Here is a 24927-nt window from a genome sequence, read left to right as displayed (position 1 = left end):
CAGGGGGTGCTGTAACTAAGGCGACGGACGCCGGGGGAGGAAGTCGGAAGAAGATGGAAGCTGTGCCTGCCGAGATCGGAAGGTGAGTTTTTAACTACGCTATGCCCGCTCCCCCTCTGCTCTGCCCAGTGCCTTTCTTCTGCTCAGTGTGATCCGGGGCACCATGGCAACAGGTTCGTGGGCAGTGCCCCGGATCAAAGGCCCTAGCGATGCTGCTGAATAGAACATTGTTTGCTGTAGGCTTAAAATCCACAGGCAGATTTTTTTTTTAACTGCAACTAAAAAAATGCAGTTTGTTTCAGTTTTCTGTTGCATGTTAGACACATATTCATATTATTCTAATTTAAATGAGTGATATTTAAGTATTTTGTGCCAATGGTGCAACCCAGCAACTCACAAAATTGTATCAACTTTCATTTCAACTTCACCTGGAAACTAGGAGGATACAGACAGTAAACCATGTCACCTTCCATTTTTTCACCTTCATACTTCAATCCACTTCAGCACATACCAATAAGCAAGATTTAAAATGGGTCTTTGCTCATTCCTTTGCTTACCATACTACCCCATCACAACTTTTATTTGTATATCCTCCAGTAACCACAAATATTGATCTGCCAATCGTTTGTGGCATCACATAATGTAAAGGTCATTATTTAATAATAGAAGTATCTTTCAATCTGTTAATAACTAATATCTAACAAGAGTATTTTCCTAATTTTTTTTACAAGCACCTGCAATAGCGGCTGGAATACAGTCACCTGTTAAACTTCCATTGAGCGGTGAGTTTTAATAAATAATAAGCTGCACAACTTTTCAAAAAAATTTTTTATAAAATGTTGTAGTACATTCATATTATGCAGAATGTACAGAGCATAATATTATGGCAAATATACTTAACAAACAGGATACATATATACTAAGTTGGACCAAGGGCTTGCAGAACCCAGTACAGGTTAAATTTATATATTCACTGCTGATTCTTCCATGCCACTTTACCCATTGTGATCGCAGGGGAGATAATAGATGGTTTCTCCATTAAAATGAATGGCGCATGCAGTACTCGCCAGTAAGTAGGGGCTGCAGTTATTTTGGATAGTTTCTTTGGAGGGCTCAGACTCAATTTTTTTCATAAGTAGACTGTCAGGATCTCTCCTGTAGCATGTTCTGTCGGTTGCAGTGGAACTGCAACCGGGCAGTTCTGACTTATCTGCTTGCATTTGGGTGCGCATTCGCAATAAGTCTCATTGTCATTTGCAATCACTCTGCAGTTCAGAGCAGTTCAGGATGCTGTCCCGATTACTCCTATTGCTTTCTGCAGTTCAACTGCAGCCAGATAGCCCTGGATTTCCTACATGCATATTGTTGCATAATATTGCATGCATTTGTTATGAGAGTCCTTTTTCACAGTCGGCTGGAAGTTTGTGGTCAAGCTAGCTCAGGATTGAGTGATTACCTTTCAGCTGTGTGGGAATTTGCATGCCTGCATCCATTGGCTGATGTCCACATAAAAGTCTGCCCTGCATTTCAGACTCCGCCCGACATAGCGTACAGCTCCCTGAGTTGTTTCTGGGTCTATGCTGTGATAGTATTGTGTATTGCCTTGTTTTGTATTTCCATGCCTGCTGGATGTTTGCTGAACCCACGGGGGGTCAGTGAAGTCCACTATCCTGCTAATTGGAGACTGCCTTCACCACGCTGGTGACTGGTAGTTATCCTTCTTGCCTTGTTCCTGAGGACGTAACTAAAGCAGTGGTTGCCATTAGTTACATTTCTACCTGTCTTGTCTATGTCAGTGTGAATGTTTACCGTCACTGAGGCAGCGACTAGATAGGCAAAGCATTCTGTCTGGCTGACTGTTGTTTGTCTTGTTACTCAGCCTGAGGATTAGTGTGGCCGCGGCGTCGCACTAAGCAGCCATTGTATATTAATGTGACTTACATTACTCAATTAATGTATTTCAATGCGACTGCCAGACTGACTTAGATACGGCCTTAGCTTTACTGACCATTCTCTCGCCTAGTCCTTTGTACCGCAGCCATCTGATCTAACGTGTATGACCTTACCCTGTTACCGACTCTGATTCTGTCTAGTCCACTGTACCACTGCCATCTGATCTAACGTGTATGACCCTAGCCTGTTACCGACTACATCTGTTGTGTATTGTATCACATAGCATCTAGCATGATAGGTGGTATCGGAAGCCCAGAGCTGCAGTTGCTCTGGGCAATCTTGCTCCCTTGTTCATTACTCCTGTGGCCACCTGTGTAGCTTCTTCCATTACCCAGCTACTTAGTCTTGGGCACACGCGCTGACTTATAAAGTATAGCCCCCAAGCATTACATAGACGTAGTCTACAATACACATTCCCAGGGCCGGTTTAAGGGGCAAGCTTAATCTGTGGGGCCCTCCTACCTTCCCCCATGCCCCCCTTCCCCCAACCACTACAGGAGCCCAGCCAAGTTGTTCCCCCCCACTGCTCACAGGGGCCAGTGCAAATGTAGCTGCAGATGAATCACTCACCTGTCCTAGGGCTGCTCAGTGTCTGGGCTGTCTTCAGCCATCCTCCCTGCCTCTTTTCCATAGGCACGTGTTATGTTAAAACGTGCTGGATGGTTTAGAGTGCCTTATGCTGAACATCCTAACGCTGCTCGTGGTCCTCAGGGTGCCTCTTTTCCTCTAAGTATTCAACAGAATCCTCCAGTCAAATACTTAATCAGGCAGTTACCTCATGCAGTGACGCATGATTAAGAACTGCGGTTCTAAACCAGACGGCGAAAAGTGGGGAGGACTGAGGAGCGCGCAGCGACGAAGACTGGGTGGAGGGGGCTGCGCCGCGGCAAAAAAGGGCGTGGCCATGACATTGTAGGGGCGGAGCTAACGTAATGATGTAACAGCGAGGCATAAGAAAGCAGTGTTTACGCCATGATGTGGACAAACGAGACTTTGCATCATGGGTGTGCAGAAACTGTGTGATGCTAATAGTATACCGTAACCACAAAGCAGCAAACATAGCCATCTATGACCATTAAATAATAAATGCAGTAACAGTTACCCCGGACACCAGAAAATAAGCGCAATTGGCAACATGTCAGCACAAAATAACCGCAATGCGGGCAACATGTCAGTATAAAATAAATGCAATGCGGGCAAACATGTCAGTATAAAATAAATGCAATGCGGGCAAACATGTCAGTACAAAATAAACGCAATGCAGGCAAACATGTCAGTACAAAATAAACGCAATACGGGCAACATGTCAGTACAAAATAAACGCAATGCGAGCAAACATGTCAGTACAAAATAAACGCAATGCGGGCAACATGTCAGTACAAAATAAATGCAATGCGGGCAACATGTCAGTACAAAATAAATGCAATGCGGGCAAACATTTGACCAGAAAATAAACGCAATGCGGGCAAACATGTCAGTACAAAATAAACGCAATGCGGGCAAACATGTCAGTACAAAATAAACGCAATGCGGGCAACATGTCAGTACAAAATAAACGCAATGTGGGCAAACATTTCACCAGACAATAAACGCAATGCGGGCAAACAGGTCAGTACAAAATAAACGCAATGCAGGCAACATGTCAGTACAAAATAAACGCAATGCGGGCAAACATTTCACCAGAAAGTAAACGCAATGCGGCCAAACATTTCACCAGACAATAAACGCAATGCGGGCAAACATTTCACCAGAAAATTAAAGCAATGCAGGCAAACATTTCACCAGAAAAGAAACGCAATGCGGGCAAACATTTCACCAGAAAAGAAACGCAATGCGGGCAAACATTTCACCAGAAAAGAAACGCAATGCGGGCAAACATTTCACCAGAAAAGAAACGCAATGCGGGCAAACATTTCACCAGAAAAGAAACGCAATGCGGGCAAACATTTCATCAAAAAAGAAACGCAATGCGGGCAAACATTTCATCAGAAAAGAAACGCAATGCTGGCAAACATTTCACCAGAAAAGAAAGGCAATGCGTGCAAACATTTCACTAGAAAAGAAACGCAATGCGGGCAAACATTTCACCTGGAAAAGAAATGCAATGCGGGCACACATTTCACCTGGAAAAGAAACGCAATGCGGGCAAACATTTCACTAGAAAAGAGACGCAATGCGGGCAAACATTTCCCCAGAAAAGAAACGTAATGTGGGCAAACATTTTCCCAGAAAAGAAACGCAATGCGGGCAAACATTTCACCAGAAAAGAAACGTAATGTGGGCAAACATTTCACCAGACAAGAAACGCAATGCGGGCAAAGTTCACCTGGAAAAAAAGCATTTACTCACCTGGCAGAAGTCTCCGGCCTCTGGCGCGCTCCTCCCGGGACCACCTTCCCCTGCATATCTCCCGCGCTGACAGGGCTACGGCAAGATGGCGCCCGAAGCCCTGTACTGGAGACACAAATAGTCTCCAGTACAGGGCTTCGGCAGCCATCTTGCCGTAGCCCTGCTTGCCTGCCGGTGTCGGAACAGACACCGGAAGAGGAGGCTGGAGCGGGGCTGCGGGCAATGAACTGCCAGTTCATGAGGAGAGAGTGGCCAGAGTCCCGAGGCCGGAACGTCCCGCTGCTAAAAGCGGGACGTTTCCCGGGACCTCATGCAGCCTGGGACAGCGGACCCCGAATCCGGGACGCGTCCCGGGCAATCCGGGACGTCTGGTCACTCTACCTTCTCTCCATTGTTGTTATTATTAAAACAGTTTAAGCATTTCTCCCACCTCCCCATTCACCTTTTTAATGCATGCACAGACACAGACAGCACGTCTCTCTTCCTCAGTCCACTCTCCCAGGTGATCAGGGGACATCTGCAGGCTGAGCTGGCTGGTAGATAATATGCAGTGCACTGTGAGTTACACAGACTCACTGAGATGTGTCCATGCTCCTGCTACTTCGTTGCCCCCCTGCTTGCACACATAGACATTGACAACTCACAGATCAGCTGCCGCGGGGACTTCTTACAACTTCACCTGACTGCTGAATGCCTGAGGGTGGGCAGACGAACTTTCTGAAGTATGTGTGTGTAGGTAGGCGGGGCAGCCTGCATACACTCACTGGGCTGGCTTGGGCTTCGTAGTATCTTTAGTTAAAAAAAAAAGAAAGAAACAGCAGTGGGAAAAACAACTTTGCAGCACTTGGTTCAGGAGTACTTTAACCTCTCCACTTAACCCTCTGGGCGATACAATTGCATCGCCCAGGAGGGGGCGCAGCACTTTTTTTTTAATTTTTTATTTTTTAAATCATGTAACGAGCCCTGGGCTCGCTACATGATAGCCGCTGTGCAGCGGCATCCCCCCACCCACCCTTCGGCGATCAGAGTAAGCAGGAAATCCCGTTCAGAACGGGATTTCCTGCTGGGCTTCCCCAGTCGCCATGGCGACGGGGCGGGATGACGTCACCGACGTCATGGATGTCGTGACGTCAGAGGGAGTCCCGATCCACCCCTTAGGGCTGCCTGGCACTGATTGGCCAGGCTGCGCAAGGGGTCTGGGGGGGGGGCTGCGCGGCACGGCGGGTAGCGGCAGATCGGCGGCGAGCGGCGGCGATCTGAAGTTACTTGCAGCTAGCAAAGTGCTAGCTGCGTGTAACAAAAAAAAATTATGCAAATCGGCCCACCGGGGCCTGAGAAATCCTCCTGCGCGATATACCCCGAGCTCGGAATTATCGCCAGGAGGTTAACCACACCAGTAACAACATATAAAAACCCCTTAAGAACCAGAGTTGTTCTGGTGTTCTTACTTTGTCTCTATTCAATCAGCAATAACTGTACAACTACTAAAGACTATTAAGTGATAATATATCATTATATTATCACTAATTATTATATATATATATATATATATATATATATATATATATATATATATAATCTGTATTCGCCACTGTATAAGATGCACTGGAATATAAGACGCATGTAGGTTTAGGCCCGATTCACACTGGCAATTTAGTGGCAAAGTGGCAAATGGATCCGTAAAAACGGATCTGATTACCGGTCATTGGGTTTCGTTTTCTCTCCATTGCCGTTCAGCTGCTTGCGTTCCGTTTCTTCACATTCCCCCCAGACCCCCATCACCAAAGTGGATTTTGCTGTCTAGAACTAAGTGTGAAGAAACGTTCCATTTTCTCATTGCCTCCAATGCAGTGCTTCAGCTTCCGTTTCCATTCTGCTGGGCTCAGAGGTCTGAAAAAATAGCTTCAGAACCAAATTTGCAGTCTGTTCAGCAGATCATGCAGAACAAAACCATTGTAGCAGACTAATGTGAAGGGATCCATAGGGTCAACATTGATATGAAAAGACAGACTGATGACTGGCACCAAATGCGGCAGTGATGGATATCAGGTCACACTGGGCTTACCTGCAACGTGCTCCCATGCAATGCAGTTCCAATTCAATCAAAGGAGAAGGGAGAAGGGCACTGTTGCATAAATACCCTTTATTGTGACCGGGTCGACACACAGGTTACAGCAGTGGGGGGAGGAAAGTTGTCTGACAGCTGTTTCGCAAGGATTAACCTTGCTTCATCAGAGGAAGCAAGGTTAATCCTTGCGAAACAGCTGTCAGACAACTTTCCTCCCCCCACTGCTGTAACCTGTGTGTCGACCCGGTCACAATAAAGGGTATTTATGCAACAGTGCCCTTCTCCCTTCTCCTTTGATTGAATAGGGTCAACATTGGATCCGTTTTCATCCGATAGGATCTGTTCTGTTAGGATCCATTAGCAGACCTTTTTTTTCCACCAGTGTGAACCGGGACTTAGAGGGCAAAATCCAGGGAAAAAAATATATACTAAACTTGGTGTGTCCATATTCCAGGAGCATCTTTTAGATGTTCTTCCCCAATGCTTGTATCCTCCTCTGCCCCTCTTCTGTCTCCAGTGTGTCCCCTTCTGTCCCCAGTGTCCCCCTACTGTCTCCAGTGTGTCCTGTGTGTGTTCCCTTCTGTCTCCAGTGTGCCCCCTTCTGTCCCCAGTTTGCCTCCTTCTGTCCCCCATGTGTCTCCATCTGTCTCCAGTGTGTCCCCTTCTGTCCCCAGTGTCCCCCTACTGTCTCCAGTGTGTCCTGTGTGTGTTCCCTTCTGTCTCCAGTGTGCCCCCTTCTGTCCCCAGTTTGCCTCCTTCTGTCCCCCATGTGTCTCCATCTGTCTCCAGTGTGTCCCTTTCCCTTAGTTCTATGATTACCAATTTGTATTATCCCCCTCCCAACTCTTTCGCTTTCGATCTGCTTTATATGTTTTTTTCCCACACCCCTATCCATACCCCCCACCACTGTTGAAATCACTGCCATTAACTCCTTTTAAAAGCTACTTTTCGCTTTAAGCACCTATTGTACAGGCCTCATTGGCTGCATATCTGCCGTAAAGCTAACCTGAACTGAAAATTAAAGTAAAAATAAACATACACAGGTCATCCTTCCCCCCCCCCCCTCCTTGCCCCATGTAGTCTGCTTATCGATATCTTTCTCCTCACCAGTGTCCTGTTTGTCCACTGTGATCAATGGTATTCTCCCTCCTCATTTTCAAAATGGACGTTACCCAGTAACAGCTGCCTGGTCAGCACACTGTTACATAGTTATTTGGGTTGAAGAAAGACACACGTCCATCGAGTTCAACCAGAAAACAAAGTACAACACCAGCCTGCTCCCTCATATATCCTGTTGATCCAGAGGAAGGTGAAAACCCTTACAAGGCATGGTCCAATTGGCCCCGATAGAGAAAAAAAATCCTTCCAGACTCCAGATGGCAGTCAGATAAAATCCCTGGATCAACACCACTGGGCATTACCTAGTAATTATAGCCATATATGTGTTTCAATGCAAGGAAAGGATCTAAGTCCCCTTTAAATGCAGATATAGGATTTGCCACAACTACTTCCTGTGGCAATGCATTCCACATCTTAATCACTCTTACTATAAAGAACCCTTTCCTAAATAAATGGCTAAAACGTTTTTCCTCCATGTGCAGAATATGTCCTTTAGTCCTTTGAGAAGGCCTAGGAACAAAAAGCTCATCCGCCAAGGTATTATAATTGCCCTCTGATGTATTTATACATGTTCATTAGATCCCCTCAAAGGCGTCTTATCTCTAGACTAAATAAACCCAGTTTATCTAACCTTTCTTGGTAAGTGAGACCTTCTATCCCACGTATCAATTTTGTTCCTCGTCTCTGCCCCTGCTCTAAAATTGCAATATCTTTCCTGTAATGTGGTGCCCAGAACTGAATTCCATATTCCAGATGTGGCCTTACTAGAGAGTTAAACAGGGGCAATATTATGCTAGCATCTTAAGTTTTTATTTCCCTTTAAATGTATCCCAAAATGCTATTAGCTTTAGCTGCAGCGGCTTGGCATTGAATACGATTATTTAACTTGTTGTCGATGAGTACTCCTAAGTCCTTCTCCAAGTTTGATGTCCCCATCTGTATCCCGTTTATTTTGTATGGTGCTAGGCCATTGGTACGACCAAAATGTATGACTTTACATTTTTTAACATTGAATTTCATCTGCCATGTATGTGCCCATATAGCCATCCTATCCAGATCCTGTTGCAATATGACACTATCTTCCTGAGAGTTGATGATTCTGCACAATTTTGTATCATTCCTCTGCAAAAATAGCAACATTGCTTACTACTGCATCTGCTAGATCATTAATAAATAAATTAAAGAGCACTGGACCCAGTACTGACCCCTGTGAAACCCCACTGCTAACAGACACCTATTTTGAATATGATCCATTGACCACAACTCTTTGTCCATTAGCCAATTCCCTGTCCTTGCACACAGATTCTTCTCCTGTCTGTTAAACTGTGATATTACCCACTTAAAGAAACTCTAAATTCTCTTTTTTTCCCTTTTTTTTTCATACCAGCTTGTTAACCTCCTTGGCGGTAACCCCGTGTGTGACATGGGGTAAGCCGTCGGAGGGTGCCGCTCAGGCCCTGCTGGGCGGATTTACATAATTTTTGTTTGCTGGACGCAGCTAGCACTTTGCTAGCTGCACGAGCACACCGATCGCCGCCGCCCCGCTCCCGATCGCCGCTATCCGTTGCGGCGCGCGCCCCCCCCCCCCCAGACCCCGTGCGCTGCCTGGCCAATCAGTGCCAGGCAGCGCCGAGGGGTGGATCGGGACTCCCAATGACGTCACGACGTCGCTGACGTCATCCCGCCCCGTCGCCATGGCGACGGGGGAAGCCCTCCAGGAAATCGCCGAAGGCGATCGAAGCGGGCGGGGGGATGCCGCTGAGCAGCGGCTATCATGTAGCGAGCCCTGGGCTCACTACATGATTTAAAAAAAAAAAAAAAGAAACTGCTGTGCTGCCTCCTGGCGGAATGTTTCATACCGCCAGGAGGGTTAAGAGTTAATGCCTAAGTGAAATCGCCGCATCCCCATGGCAGATGACTGATTTATAGCTGAGGATTAGCCCTGCAAGGCTCGCAGGGCTTTACTTTCTCAATGAGGCAGAGCTTTAGGCTGTAGCTCTGCCTCCTCCGCAGTCAATCTCTGCAGATCGCCGCCTCTCCCCGCCCCTCTTAGTCTTCTTTCACTGAGAGGGGCGGTAACGAGGTGGAGACCCGCGGAGATTGATTGCGGAGAGGCAGAGCTACAGCTCCAAAGCTAAGCCTCTCCAGGAAGAAAAGCCCTGCAAGCCAGGGCAGCATGATCTGCGACCTGCAAAGCCGTGGAACTTTGCAGATCGCTTTCTAGGTAATAAATCAACCATCTGCCGCGGGGATGTAGCGATTTTAACTCTAGCATTAACTGGCTGATATGAGAAAATCAGTGAAAAAAAGAAACTTCAGAGTCTCATAGGGAAACATGGACATTAACTTGCTAATCAGTTGGAGCACCACCTTCCCTTATAAAAGGCCGGCAGCATCAGGCATTTCACTCACTCCTGTGCCTGCAGTAATTAGAGAAGGGAGAGGTGCTGCAGAAACATTAGGGAAAGCTTAGTTAGGCTTGTTAGGTTGCTCTTTCTTGCTGTTCCTTATTGCTAAAAAGCACTCCTCCTCATCCTCAACAGCTCTTTTGAGAGCTAATGTTGTTCTTGTGATTTATTTTTTGTGTGTGTGTGTGTGTCCCACAGACACTTGTGTTGCATATACAGCCCTGTCAGTCAGTCTTAGCTGCTGGACCTTGGCCCCTTGGTAATTCCTACCGTGCCACTGCCAGGCCCAGCACATTCAGTGACTACCTGTGTATGTGACAGCTGTACATTTGTAATACCCATCACTACATATAACTACCTGTTGTTCAGTGCACCCACCTACCTACGTGAGCGCATGCAGTGTCACTGTAGCTGTTCAGTACCTGTGTGTGTGTGATAGGTGCACATTTGTAATACCCATCACTCCATATACCTACCTGTTGTTCACAGTGCACCCACCTACCTACGTGAGCACACACAGTGTCACTGTACCTGATCGGTACCTGTGTGTGTGTGACAGTTGCACATTTGTAATACCCAACACTGCATATACCAACCTGTTGTATATTTTCAGTGCACCCACCTACCTACGTGAGCGCACGCAGTGTCACTGTATCTGTCTAGTTCCTGTGCATGCGTGATAGGTGCACATTTGTAATACCCATCACTGCATATACCTACCTGTTGTTCACAGTGCACCCACCTACTTATGTGAGTGCACGCAGTGTCACTGTACCTGTTCGGTAATGTGTGTGTGTGACAGGTGCACATTTGTAATACCCATCACTGCATATACCTACCTGTTGTTCAGTGCACTCGCCTACCTACATAAGTGCACGCAGTGTCACTGTACCTGTCCGGTAATGTGTGTGTGTGACAGGTGCACATTTGTAATACCCATCACTGCATATACCTACCTGTTGTTCAGTGCACCCGCCTACCTACATGAGTGCACGCAGTGTCACTGTACCTGTCCGGTACCTGTGTGTGTGTGACAGGTGCACATTTGTAATACCCATCACTGCATTTACCTACCTGTTGTTCAGTGCACCCACCTACCCACGTGAGCGCACACAGTGTCACTGCACCTGTTCACGGTACCTGTGTGTGTGACAGCAGCAAATTTGTAATACCAGTCATTGCATAATTGTTCACAGTACCTGTGTAACCGCACACTGTGTAATATACCAGTCCGTGCATACCTAACCTGTGTGACAGCTGCACATTGTATTGTAATACCAGTTACTACATACCTTTCACTGCACCTGTGTGACTGCACATTGTATTAGTCACGTCAGTGCATATCTTTCACTTCATCCCCCCCCCGATATGGACAAAACAGGCCCTTAAACGTCAGCTGCTGAGGCCACCATAGTGCCCACACCCCAGGGGGGCTCAGCGGTTTGGAAATGTTTGTGTGTGTCTGCCTTAGATCAGAGCAATGCCATCTGTTCTCTCTGCCACCAAAAATTGAGCCGTGGAAAGGCCAACAGCCACGTAGGGACAACTGCTTTACGAAGGCACATGGAGAAAAGGCACAAACTGCAATGGGAAGACCACCTGAGGAAACGCAGCACACAAAATAAAAGCCACCCTCCTTCTCCTCTTCCTCCTTCAGGTGCATTATCTTCAGCGGCTTTCTCCCTTGCACCTTCACAATCACAGCCACCCTCCTCCACTCCGCCTCTCACCTTGAGCGGCTCCTGCTCCTCTGCCCACAGCAGCAGCCAGGTGTCCGTGAGGGAAATCTTTGAGCGGAAGAAGCCAATGTCATGCCATCTTAGACATGTCTTGTCTCAAAGCGGAGAGTCACACTGGAGCAGCTCCCCTGGCTGCTCTTAACAAACAGGTGGATCAGTGACTGACCCCACACTAACTGGAGATCGGCAACGTGGTGTTTGAAAACGGCTGTAATCTCATTTCGGCTTTGAATTTGGGAAAGCTGACACATGTACCCTGCATGGCACATGTGCTGAATCTCATAATTCAGAGATTTGTGTCTAAGTACCCAGGCTTAGAGGACGTCCTAAAGCAGTCCAGGAAGGTGTGTGGGCATTTCAGGCAGTCTAACATGGTAACAGTAAAAAAGGGCGCAGGAGGCTAGTGGACAAATCGGGCGCCGCCATTCACTCCTATAATAATTATCGTTTAATGGGCGCCGAACAGGAAAAAAGGGCGCCCGAGAATAATAACGTTTTCCAACGGCGCCCGAAGATTTTTCATGTTTTATAGCTGCTTGTGATGATTTACGTTTCTTATTTCAATAAAACATTATTTTAAATGTTATCCCTTACTGTTTGTAAAACATTATTATTCACAAAACAAAGCGATCAGTACGTAATGTAAATTGTAATATATTTTATCCCTTACTGTTTTTAAAACATTATTCTACACACAATACAGTGGGCACTAAGGAGGGTCTTAGGTTTAGGCACCAACAGGGTGGTCTTAGGTTTAGGCACCAACAGGGGGGTCTTAGGTTTAGGCACCAACAGGGGGGTCTTAGGTTTAGGCACCAACAGGGGGGTCTTAGGTTTAGGCACCAACAGGGGGTCTTAGGTTTAGGCACCAACAGGGGGGTCTTAGGTTTAGGCACCAACAGGGGGTCTTAGGTTTAGGCACCAACAGGGGGGTCTTAGGTTTAGGCACCAACAGGGGGGTCTTAGGTTTAGGCACTAACAGGGGGGTCTTAGGTTTAGGCACCAACAGGGGGGTCTTAGGTTTAGGCACCAACAGGGGGGTCTTAGGTTTAGGCACTAATAGGGGGGTCTGGGGGTTAGGGGTAGGTACAGGGAGGGTTACTTAGGCACCAACAGGGGGGTCTTAGGTTTAGACATCAACAGGGGGGTCTAGGGGTTAGGGGTAGGTACAGGGAGGGTTACTTAGTAATTTTTTTTTAAACGTTATTATACGTTTCACTATTTAAACGGAAGATTAACGTTTTACAATTGCCGATTTAATGCACATTATTTAATGATTTATAACTTTATAAAACATTAATTTTAAACGAAATACAGTACAATACATTTTTAAACGTTATCCATGCTTATCGTTTAAAACCCCGCGCCCTTTTTTCCCAGCGCCCCTTTTTAACGTACGCGTCTAACATGGCCATGGCATGCTTTGCTGATATTCAGCAGAGAAACAACTTGCCGGTGAGATGCTTAATTTGCTATAGCCCGACTCACTGGAATTCGACCCTCCTGATGTTCGACCGCCTGCTACAACAGGAGAAAGCCATCAAACAGTATCTCTACAACTACAGTCAAAGGACACAGTCTGGGGAGATGGGGATGTTCTGGCCGAAGTACTGGACACTCATGTAAAATTCCTGCAGGCTCATGTGGCCGTTTGAGGAGGTAACAAACCTGGTGAGTCGCAGTGAAGGTGCCATCAGCGACTTGATCCCATATGCTTTCTTCCTGGAGCATGGCGTGCGTAGAGTGGTGGATCAAGCTGTGGAGGAGCGTGAACAGGAACAGGAACAGGAGGAAGAGTTGTGGGATAAATTTTTAGCAGAAGCAGATGTTTCCTCACCACCTGCTGCAGCACAGAGGGGGGAGGAGGAGGAGGAAAAGTCGTGTAAGGAAGAGGAATCAGATGATGAAGAAGGTGTTGTTCTGGAGGAGGAGGAGGCGGAAGAACAACCGCAGCAGGTGTCGCAAGGGGCTTGTGCTGCTCAACGTTCCCGTGGTATTGTTCGTGGCTGGGGGGAGGAGGAGAACTTAGCTGAAGTCACTGAGGAAGAGCAAGAGGAGATGAATAGTACGTCTGCATCCAACTTTGTGCAGATGGTGTCTTTCATGCTGTCCAGCCTGTTGAGGGACCCCCATATAAAAAATCTCAAGGATAATGAGCTGTACTGGGTGGCCACGCTACTAGACCCTCGGTATAGGCACAAAGTGGCGGAGATGTTTCCAAATCACCAGAAGGCAGAAAGGATGCAGCACATGCAAAACAAGCTGGCAACTATGCTTTACAATGCATTTAAGGGTAATGTCACAGCACAATGGAATAAAGGTACCACTGCCAGTAATCCTTCTCTCATGTCCACCAAGGCAAGGTCAGGATGCTCTAGCGATCTTATGGTGATGTCGGACATGCGGACATTCTTTAGCCCAACGCCTCGCCTTAGCCCTTCCGGATCCACCCTCCACCAGCACCTCGACCGGCAGGTAGCCGGCTACCTGGCCTTAAAGAGAACCTGTACTGAGTAAAAATATTTAAAATAAACCCATGAGGTAACTTCAAATGAACATTACATTGTTACCTTGCCATCAGTTCCTCTCAGAAGCTCACCATTTTCTTCTGACAATAATCTCTTCCAGTTCTGACAATATTTTGTCAGATCTGAAATATATCAGTTGCTGTCAGTAAAATATCAGTTGCTGTCAGTTATAGCTGAGAGGAAAACTGATGTACCAGGTAATGTCCATGTTTCCCTATGGCTCAAGTGGGCGATGTTACAGTTTAACTGTGTGCTGACCAGAAAGCTGTTATGGGTAATGGCCATTTTCAAAATGGAGGACGGAAAATTCCCTTGATCACAGTGAACAAACAGGACGTGGGACAGGAGAAAGACACTGAGGAGTAGACTACATGGAAGGTAAGTATGACTTGTGTATTCTTATTTTGACTTTTAATTTACAGTTCAGGTTTTCTTTAAGTGTGGATGTAGACACTGTGAGCAGCGATGAACCCTTGGACTACTGGGTGCGCAAGCTTGACCTGTGGCCATAGCTGTCACAATTTGCCCTCACCTTTATCAAAATGAATGAGGCATGGATCCCGGAGGGCTACTGCCCGCCCAAAGACTAAGTCAGTCCCCACACACAGCATCTCTGCCTGCACGTCGTGTGACTGCCTGCCCCAAGACTAAGTCGCTCCCCACACAGCATCTCTGCCTGCAGGCCGCTTGACTGCCTTTTCCACCACCACCAACAGGGTCCAGGACTCCATCCAGATTCCTGAATTTTTAAGGCCACTGCTAGCAGCGGCCGCTATAATAATTTGCTGGTGCGTGTACATGCCTGCCTAATTTTTCTGGCTGCATTGCAGCTGCAACAACAAAACAAAAGGCATGTACATGCAGAGCAGGGACAAGGTCCTCCAGCACCCAAGGCTGAGACACCAAAGTGCGCCCCTCCATCCCTCCCACCTCAGCTGTCACACACGGATTGCTATTAGACTAAGAGGGCCACAGGGCCCACAACCTCCCCAACACCTTAATATCTAGTTATCTGGCTTGCAGTCACTGCTATGTTTCCCATTTTCTTATTTCTTTCTGCTTCAAACACAATTAGGAATGACAGCTGAATGAATTGTGCGCCCCCTCCTACACTGCGCCCTGAGGCTGGAGCCTCTCCAGCCTATGCCTCGGCCCGGCCCTGTGTACATGTGCCAATTCCCCTTCGTGATCGTTACCTTGCTGCGGTGAAGGGGCTTGCGTATCACAATGAAAGCAATGACCGCTGGCTATATCAGTGTCACGGGGAGGGGCACACCCAAGATAATAAGGTTGTTGCTTCGTTGTGGACAGACCAAATTCGATCAACTGGACAGTCACTGTTGTTCTGTCATTGAGCTGCCTCAGCCCGGCAACCATATGGGCTTGAAAACCGCCATGGCCTGCACTCTCGCCATGGTGCGCACCAGTCCAGCACAGCCGTCACTACACAAACAGCTGTGTGCGGTGCGTTACACAGTGAGTTTGGTCTGTCAGTGTGAAACAGTACTCTAATTACACTCCCTGATTGATGTATACACATGCAAGATGTTTTAAAGCACTTTAGGCCTCCAATTTAGCATGCAATGTGATCTCTGCCCTTAAAACACTGCTTTGCGTCAAATCCAGATTTTTCCCTGGGACTTTTGGCATGTATCCCACTCCGCCATGCAAAAACTCAGATGTTAGACATCTTGAAACATCTTTTCCATCACTTTTGTGGCCAGCATAAATGTTTCTAATTTTCGAAGTTCGCCTCCCCATTGAAGTCTATTGAGGTTTGCGGAAGTTCGCGCAAACCTGACTTTTTGCGGAGGTTTGAGGTTTGCGAACCTCAAATCGGAGGTTCGAGCCATCTCTAAACAGCAACTGATATATTTTAGTTCTAAAATCTTGTTAGAACTGGAAGGAATTGTAAAAAGAAAATGGTGAGCTTCTGAGAGGAACTGACCTCGTGGTAAGTATGTACAGTAATATTTATTCGCAGGTACATCATGTGTTTATTTTAAAGAGAATCTGTATTGTTAAAATCACACCAAAGTAAACATACCAGTGCGTTAGGGGACATCTCCTATTCCCCTCTGTCACAATTTCTCCGCTCCCCGCCGCATTAAAAGTAGTCAAAAACAGTTTTAAAAAGTGTGTTTATAAACAAACAAAATGGCCACCAAAACAGGAAGTAGGTTGATGTAAGGTATGTCCACACATAGAAAATACATCTATACACAAGCAGGCTGTATACAGCCTTCCTTTTATATCTCAAGAGATCATTTGTGTGTTTACCTTCTGTCCCCTGCAGCTCTCATGCACTGAATAGTGACAACCAGGCTGATCGTTTCTTCCTGCAGAAAGCTCTGCCCTGTCTGTAATTCCTCAGTATGTGTCAGCCCAGCTCCTTTTACAGCCTACAGAGGAGGATTTTTATCCAGCTCTCTTTTCACTGATAAGAGAGCAGAGACGCTGCTGGCTTATGTAAATAACACACACACAGGATTGTGCATAGAGCGGTCTGGAGAGGGGTGTGCATAACAGATCAGCACGGAAGAGTTGGCAGCCTTCCAGACACAGGGCGACAAGTCCGACAGGGGAAAGATACATTGATTTATTACAGAGACGGTAATAGTAGAAAGTGCTGCAGTAAGCCAGAGCACATTAGAATAGGTTTATGAACTTGTAGGATGGTAGAAAAAAGGATGACATTTTTGTTACAGAGTCTCTTTAAATAATTTTACTTGTTTTAGGTTCACTTAAAACAATTTTACTAGTTATTACGTAAAGAGAATTTTAAAGTGTTTTACTTTACTATAAAAAAAATAATGATACCTTGTTGTGTATACTATTTTAGCTTTAAACCTTAATCACACCAACAGCGTGTGCAGCACCTGGGGTAACTTCCACTTCAAGACTTTTGATGGGGACGTCTTCTACTTCCCTGGTACCTGCAACTACAACTTTTTAACTCACTGCAAGAGCAGCTATGAAGATTTTAACATCCAGATGCAACGCTCTGTTATAAACAATGTTCCAGTCATTGAGAAGATCACCATGAAACTGGATGGCTTAGTTGTGAATATAATTAATAAAACAGTGTCTGTCAATGGTAACAGGTAAGCTGCTGCTGAGCATATCTACCTACACGAAATTAACCACTTTGCATTCCTGGGTTTTTATCCCTTAAGATTCCTGACTATTTTGGCATATCATTTGCGTCACTATTGATACAGCAATAACTTTTTATAATTTATGCCATCAAAGTGAAACATATATATTTTTTTCAGGACAATCTAGGCTTTCTTTGGGTAATTTCTTTCCAAGTATTATTTCATTTTATTAGAGAAAATTAGGTGTAAACACCACAATTTCACATGTTTTAGGCTGGTTTCACAGTGGGACGTTAAAGGCGCACGTTAGTGCAGCCTGTAACGCAGCCCACCGCACAGCAATGAAAAATCAATGGGCTGTTCACAGTGCCCACGTTGCGTTACACAGTAACGCTGCGCCATAAGTCAACGTACTGCATGCAGTACTTTGTAAGCGGCAGAGCCGCGTTAGACTGCTTGCACATGCTCAGTAACATTGGGGAGGAGCGGAGAGCGGCCAGGCACATGGCTGATTAATATTCACTGCACGTTGTGATGTGCAGTATTTACTTCTTGGAACGGCCGCTCTGTGCGGCGATTGGCTGGCGGGACCACGTGATGCCGCATGCGTCCAAGAGTGCGCATCACGGCATCACGGACGCCAGAGTGAGCTGCACAACGCGGCTCACTCTGACATCTAAAGCAGGGAGCACCAGGCGTTGTGTTAGGGGCACGTTATGCGACCATAACGTCCCCTTAAACGCAACGTCCTGGTGTGAAACCAGCCTTAATGTTTCACCCTTCCTGATTTCCACATGAAAAGTGCCACAGTTTTAAAACACATCCAAATATATTGTTTGGCTTGTTCCGGTTAAAACAACACCATATATGTCATAATTTATCCCTAGCTGGGCTTGTAGCAGACAATTATCGCCAGTCTGTGCATCTGTAATGACTGTATGAAATCGCTGGGACACACAGTTTTGGGACCCAAGTGCTGTACAGATGCATTGCTAGGCTGCAACATAGCAATACATCTATACATCATTGGGTCCCCAAGCTGTCACCTTATTGATCACTTTTGAAATCTATGGGCGGCAGGTGTCCATGAATCTTAAAAAGTAACTGTTGCGAAAATCTTAAAATTTAAAGCACATACAAATAAGAAGTACATTTCTTCCAAAGTAAAATCAGCCATACATTACTTTTCCCCCTATGCTGCTGTCATTACAGTAAGTGGTAGAAATCTGACATTACCAACAGGTTTTGGATTAGTCCATCTCTTCATGGGGGATTCTCAGCATGGCCTTTATTCTTTATAAAGACATTCCCTGAAAAAGATTTATACAAAGATGCTGGCACACTTTTTTGGCAGTTAGACAGAGCAACTGCCATTCACTAAGTGCTTTTAAAAATAAAGAAAACCCTAAGAACCCCCCATGAGAAGACGGGCTAATCCAATATCTGTCGGTAATGTCAGATTTCTACCATTTACTGTAAGTGACAGCAACATAGGAAAAAAAGTAATTTATGGCTCATTTTACTCTGGGAGAAATGTACTTCTTATTTGTAAATGTTTACACGCATTTTAAGATTTCAGTGACATAGGTCCTTTAAGGACAAGTAGGGATGAGATGACATAAGGCGTTAGTCTGGTAGAGCTAACACTTCACAAAAGAAGAACATTTTGCGATGAATTGGCCAATTCTTGCTTACTACATTTTTTCACAGTATAGCAGTGTATTTCGCTGTAAAATTCTCCTTTCACATTTTTGCATTGGCAGATTTCAGGGCAAAATAGTCAATACCGCCGACTTTAGTGGTTGATAACAAATACATGCTATAAATACCAATTTTGCTAGGTATGTTTAGGAGTGGGGACAATGGTGACAGTGGGGACAATGGTAAAATTACCTTGAGATTTTGAGAAAATTGATTTTAAAGTTATAACAGACAGAATAGATTTTGATTGAATGTGGTTAAATGACAGATAATGGACCATATGCAATTAAAGTAATACTATCGATGTATGCATTTATTTTTAAATGCTGTATGTTGTAGCACACATTAGGGCAAGTACTAGGAGCAATTTGATTCCTCACACAGCTGTTCCTCTCAGCTGTAAAATCCTCCGTCAGTTTTGGCGTCAGTGTTGGATACAAATGTATCTAAAAACTGAGGGCTCCCAGAGGGCTAAGACCATGTCTGCACAGGGGAGTTGCTATCAACTCCTCAGTTTATAGTTTAATTATCACCTTGCTGAAAGAATCTTATTGCTATGGTGGTAAGGGGTTAAAGATTCTAGCAATGTGTGTTTATTATCTTTGCTTCTCTTGACTGATAAAGATACTAATAATGCTAATTGTAGACAGTGGTCTGCCCCTCTCAGCAGCTTGTAAAGTGGATGCAGCCTGGAGTGAATCACCTCAAGCAGGCAGCCAGTCTGAGTGTAAACACAGACTCGTGGTATAGCTAGTTATATTCCAGCAATATTACAGCTCATTTAGTTACCTTTTACCACCTCAGATCAGCCTATTTCTCCTCATGTCTCCTGCATGCTGTGAGTGACACAGTGAAATATATTTGTGAGCTGTGTGACAGAGTAACCAAGCAGTTTAGGGTGACCCAAACTACTATGAGCTGTGTGAGAAATGAATTTTTAAGCAGGGATAGTGAGAGAGAGACCTGGGTGAATAAATAAAGTGCCCCTAGCGCTAGTGGTAATGTGTACACTAATATAGAGTATTAAAAAAAAAAGTCGTTTCAATCGATAGTATTCCTTTAACTTTCTCTGCTGAGTTTTCTCCTAGGAGATATGTTTTCATCTTCTATCTAGAATAACTTTTCAGCACTTTGCAATTGAAAAAGTACCAAAAAGTAGGTGAAAAAGTACTATCAGAACTATTTAAGTATTTTCTTGCTTACCGATGATTTAAAATGCGCTGTATTCAAAAGTTTGAAACAAACACTTGGGAGAAATAGTTAATTGCATATGGGATAGTTTATCAATCCATTGGTATCGAAAATGTACATATATTCCCAGAAACTGCAGCAAAATGACTGCTGGTGTTTCCTGTTGATCAGTGATGGATCATCAGGCGCACTGGCAGACAGTTCTCTTGTCGTCCACATTTATGCGTAATACGCAAATGTTCCTTGCCCAAATGTTTGCGTTTGCGTCCTTTAACATTGAAGTCATTGGTGCTAACTTTAGGAGTTACAGGGAACATGAAGTGGGAAGGGTATGGAGACTGCCATATTTATTTCCTTTTAAACAATACCAGTTGCCTGGCAGCCTTGTCTGGTCTGCTTGGCTGCAGTAGTGTCTGAATCACACCAGAAACAAGCATGCAGGTAATCTTGTCAGAATTGACAGAAACACCTCATCTGTTGCATGCTTGTTAACCACTTGATGACCCAGCCTTTACCCCCCCCCCCCCCCCTTAAAGAGAAACTCCAACCTAGAATTGAACTTTATCCCAATCAGTAGCTGATACCCCCTTTTACATGAGAAATATGATGCTTTTCACAAACAGACCATCAGGGGGCGCTGTATGACTGATTTTGTGCTGAAACCCCTCCCACAAGAAGCTCTGAGTACCGCGGTACTCTGGGCAAACTGCCACAATGTAACAATGTTCACAGACAGGAATTAGCTGTTTACAGCTGTCTCTAACAGCCAAAACAAGATGTGCGTCGCTGGTCCTGCAGCTGCCACTTTGCCGACGCGCGTTATGAGTGCGCGGTCGACAAGTGGTTAAAGGTCTATGGCTAAAAGTATTAGAGGCTGAACATCAGCAGGTCTGACATGCAACTGGTATTGCATGTAAGGAAATAAACATTGCACCCTCCATATACCTGTCACTTTAGTTTCCCTTTAATAGCAAAGTTTCCATTCATGCTAGCATCATCCAATTCGCAGGGTATGTTAAAGTAAACGCGAGATGGACATTTATTTTTGTAAAAAAAAAAAAAAAAAACTGAAAAAAAACCATGCTCGCTGGATCAGGTAGCGTCAATTATTGCAACCCGCAATTGCCAAATTAAAGTTAAAAAGAAAACAAACAAACATGGCCAAGACCCCTGGGGTCACGATGCTTCAACTCTGGCTGTGTAGGTCTCAACACAAAGCTCAGAGCAGGGAGGCGGCGGAGAGGCAGAGCTGACCATTCGAGCTGGGGTAGGGGCGTTCATAACACCCAAGTGGGCATTTTGCAGGAGTTCTTTTCCTGCAAGGGACGCCCCTTCCTCTTGAGATTGCCGACAAGCAGCTCAAGGGAGACTGAGAGCGGCGCATAGGGGACAAAGAGGCATTGCATGAAGCAGGGGAGATTCCTCTGTGTATCATCTGCTCCTCCCCTGCACAGCCTTGGGTATACTTCAAGGACAACAGTGGGAACACGGGAAAAAAAATCTTTCAAAATCTTTCAAAAAGAACTAGTAGTTTTTAAAGAATAGAATTTAAAGTTACCAATAGGAAAAAATGTTTTTTTTTTTTCTTTAACCACTTTCCTGCAGGGTTGTTTTTTTTACAGATCAGCGCAGCTCTGATTTCTTTTTCAATAACTCAATCACTAATTATCAGAACTAAATTATCTATATATTGTTTTTTCAGGACATTTTAGGCTTTTTGTGGTTTATTGTTTTTAGTAATTACCTTATTTGCTATGTGTTTTAAATAAAATGGAAGAAGAGGAAAATAAGGAAAAATGGAAAAAATACACAATTTATCCACTTTCATACATTATAGCTTTAATGTTAACAGTTCTATTGTACATTTTAGTTGTCTATCTCTTTTGTTTATTTAAATCTAAGTTTAAACTGTTCATTTGTTATCCTCATGTATAAGATAGAACACATTCTACACCCTACTCACTCATTGCATCTGTCTTCCCTTGCATTGTTTATTTTACACTTGTTTACTAATTAGTCCTGCCATTGAATACCTTTTTTATCAGCTCAGAGATAAATAAACAGTGTTATCTAGATCTTTGTAGAAAGGAGAGTGCAGTAACTTCTTTTCATGTCCTTGTGATTAAATAATTTATCTATCTATGAAATGTGATTAAATAATCTATCTATCTATCTATCTATCTATCTATCTATCTGTCTATCTATTGTGTAAATTTACATATATCTAGAGAAAAAGCAGTGAATTTCATGCCAGGGTTTCTAGGGGGTCAGTATGCAGTAGAACTGACCACCTAAAAACCCAGTGGACCTGGCAACAGTTTGGCCGGGGATCGCTGTAAAGCTTCAATATTGCTGTATAAGGATCCCTGGCAAATTTACCTATTGTTTGCACTGTTAAAACTTGTTTGATAAAAATATGATGTGGGATACCCCTTCCCAAGCCTCTTTAACCACCTAATCACTTATACAGGCTCGTATAGCCAGAATGCAGAGCCCAGATCGTGTGGGGATCTGCTGCCTGAGCTATACCAGACCATGTGGACTATGCTTTTGGAGGCTCTGGAAAGCCTCCTCCTCTCTCCCAGAGCCTTTGCCCAATCCATGGACAAGGGGCTCAGGAGAATCATGGGGAGACTACCCCCATGCCTGTGGGTGTAGGCCCTGGGAAATTTCATGGTGGCATCTGGGAGTCCCCTTTAACAAGGGGACCCTCAGATGCCAGCTATTTCCTCCCCAAGTGAAATGAGAATCCATTCCCACAAAGGGTTGAAGGACAACTGAAGTGTGAGGTTTATGGAGGCTGCCATATTTATTTCCTTTTAAACAACACTAGTTGCCTTGCAGCTCTGCTGATCTATTTGGCTGCAGTAGTGTATGAATCACACCAGAAACAAGCATGCTGCTAATCTTGTCAGATCTGACAATATTGTCAGACACACCTGATCTGCATGCTTGTTCAGGTTCCAAGTATTAGAGGCAAAAGATCAGCAGAGTAACCAGGGAACTGGTATTGCTTAAAAGGAAATAAATACGGCAGCCTGTATATACCTCTCGCTTCAGTTGCCCTTTAAAGGTGGAATAAAAACCCAACCACTTAAACAGTCTTTTATCATTCTAACTTAACCATAAACACTATGCTATATCCCTGGATATAACAAGATATTGGCCTTCTTTGTCCACAAATGTGTTCCTAAGTGTGAAAGGCAATCTCTTATGTAAAAGAATAGCGACACCATTTTTTTTATTCTAACAATTACATAAGAACTAAGTTTGGTATTATTTCAGGAAAAAAATGGGATGAGAGAATTTGGAGAAGCGTGTCTCCTGTAACATTATTATATCAGGGGATTTAGATTTGTAGTACTAAATACATTTAGCTCTTTTTATTTGGTTGTTATGCCCCTGCACACTATGGGCTTGATTCACTATGCGGTGCTAACCTACTTAGCACGTCTAAAGTCTTTAGGCACGCTAACAAGGGTGCTAAGTAGGTTAGCACCGGTTTTCTCAATCAGATCGCACGCTAAGTACCGCACGCAAAACTTTGCTATGTGCGCGCTAAGTCCCATAGGCTTTTATGGGCACTTCGCGCGGAGTGCACTGCGTGCACTGTAAAGTTTTACACGCATAAAGTTTTGCGCGCGAAAAGCTCGTTTAGACGTGCTAAGGGGGTTTTCACAGGCGTGCTAACAGTTAGCACTGCTTTGTGAATCAAGCCCTATGAGATAATACCTTTATGTTGGTAGAATAATATAATTATGAATACAGCGATATAAAGAATCCTAACTCCTAAAATATGCTTTTTTTTTTGTAAAAGGACATCATCACCATATACAGTATACTTATTATTATGTTGGCTTTGAAACAGCCAATGTATTGCACTTTGAGAAATTAATCTTATTAGATGTTCCCTATTGACTTCAATGGAAAAATTTCAAAAGCAGTCATTTTCACAGTATAAAAGCCAGAAACCCCAAACTTCGTACATCCAGTCACTGGGAGACTGGGGTTAGCGTTTTGAGAAGTAGGCGAAGCCACATACAGCCAATAGGATATCAAGCCACTATTTTGTGGTTTCTTCAGAAAGGAAAGCATCTAGTTTCCCTTGTGGCTATTGTCTTTGTCAATTTAACGTAATAAGCCAATGCAACTAGAGTATATAACATTTTCAACTATAGCAATAACAGACCACTATCCACAATCCTAAATGACATGTCTCACGCCCTCCTACAATCCTCGGTTCCCTGCCGCCGGTCCCGGTCTAATATTCGTCTCACTAGATGAATAGTGCTCGCTCTTGCTTGTGTCATCGGGAGCTTACTGCGCAGGCGCAGTACAAAGTTTTCTTGTACTCTGCCTGCGCAGTTAGCTCCTGATGACGTGCACGGGATAGAGTACACGCACAGCAGTCAGTAGTAAGACGCATATTTAGACCGGGACCGGTAGTGGGGAACGGAGGATCGTAGAAGGAGGGCGTGGGACATGAGCTGCAGGGGGCTGATAGAAGCCCAGGTAAGTGTCATTTTTTGTTTTTTTAACCCCTCCACAGAACCCCTTTAAAAAACATTTTTGCTTTGCGTTTTTATGGCGACAGTGGTATGGGGGCTTTGTTATTAACCGCTAAATTTGGTGCAAAATTACCCAAAATTTTACAAATTACGATTTCACATCCTAATTGCAAATAATTTACGATGGGAAATTAGGATTATGCGACATCAGTAGTGATGAGCAATGAGCATGTAATATATATATGTGCACACAAGAGTCATTGTG

General features: G+C 44.7%; 1 protein-coding gene across 1 annotated transcript in view; it reads left to right on the top strand.

Annotated features, from left to right (window-relative positions):
• The first annotated feature begins 16124 nt into the window (after window positions 1-16124).
• The window catches only part of LOC137537873 (mucin-2-like), a 198946-nt gene continuing 190143 nt past the window's right edge, over window positions 16125-24927 (top strand). The window contains exons 1-2 of the mRNA XM_068259820.1: window positions 16125-16131; window positions 17007-17268. Of these exons, the coding sequence (XP_068115921.1) occupies window positions 16125-16131; window positions 17007-17268 (269 nt within the window). The remainder of the gene's footprint in view (window positions 16132-17006; window positions 17269-24927) is intronic.

The sequence above is a fragment of the Hyperolius riggenbachi genome, chromosome 11 (genome assembly GCF_040937935.1).
Source record: "Hyperolius riggenbachi isolate aHypRig1 chromosome 11, aHypRig1.pri, whole genome shotgun sequence".
NCBI lineage: Eukaryota > Metazoa > Chordata > Amphibia > Anura > Hyperoliidae > Hyperolius > Hyperolius riggenbachi.
The sequence above is the reverse complement of the archived record's forward strand: the minus strand, read 5'-3'. Positions and strand labels throughout refer to the sequence as shown.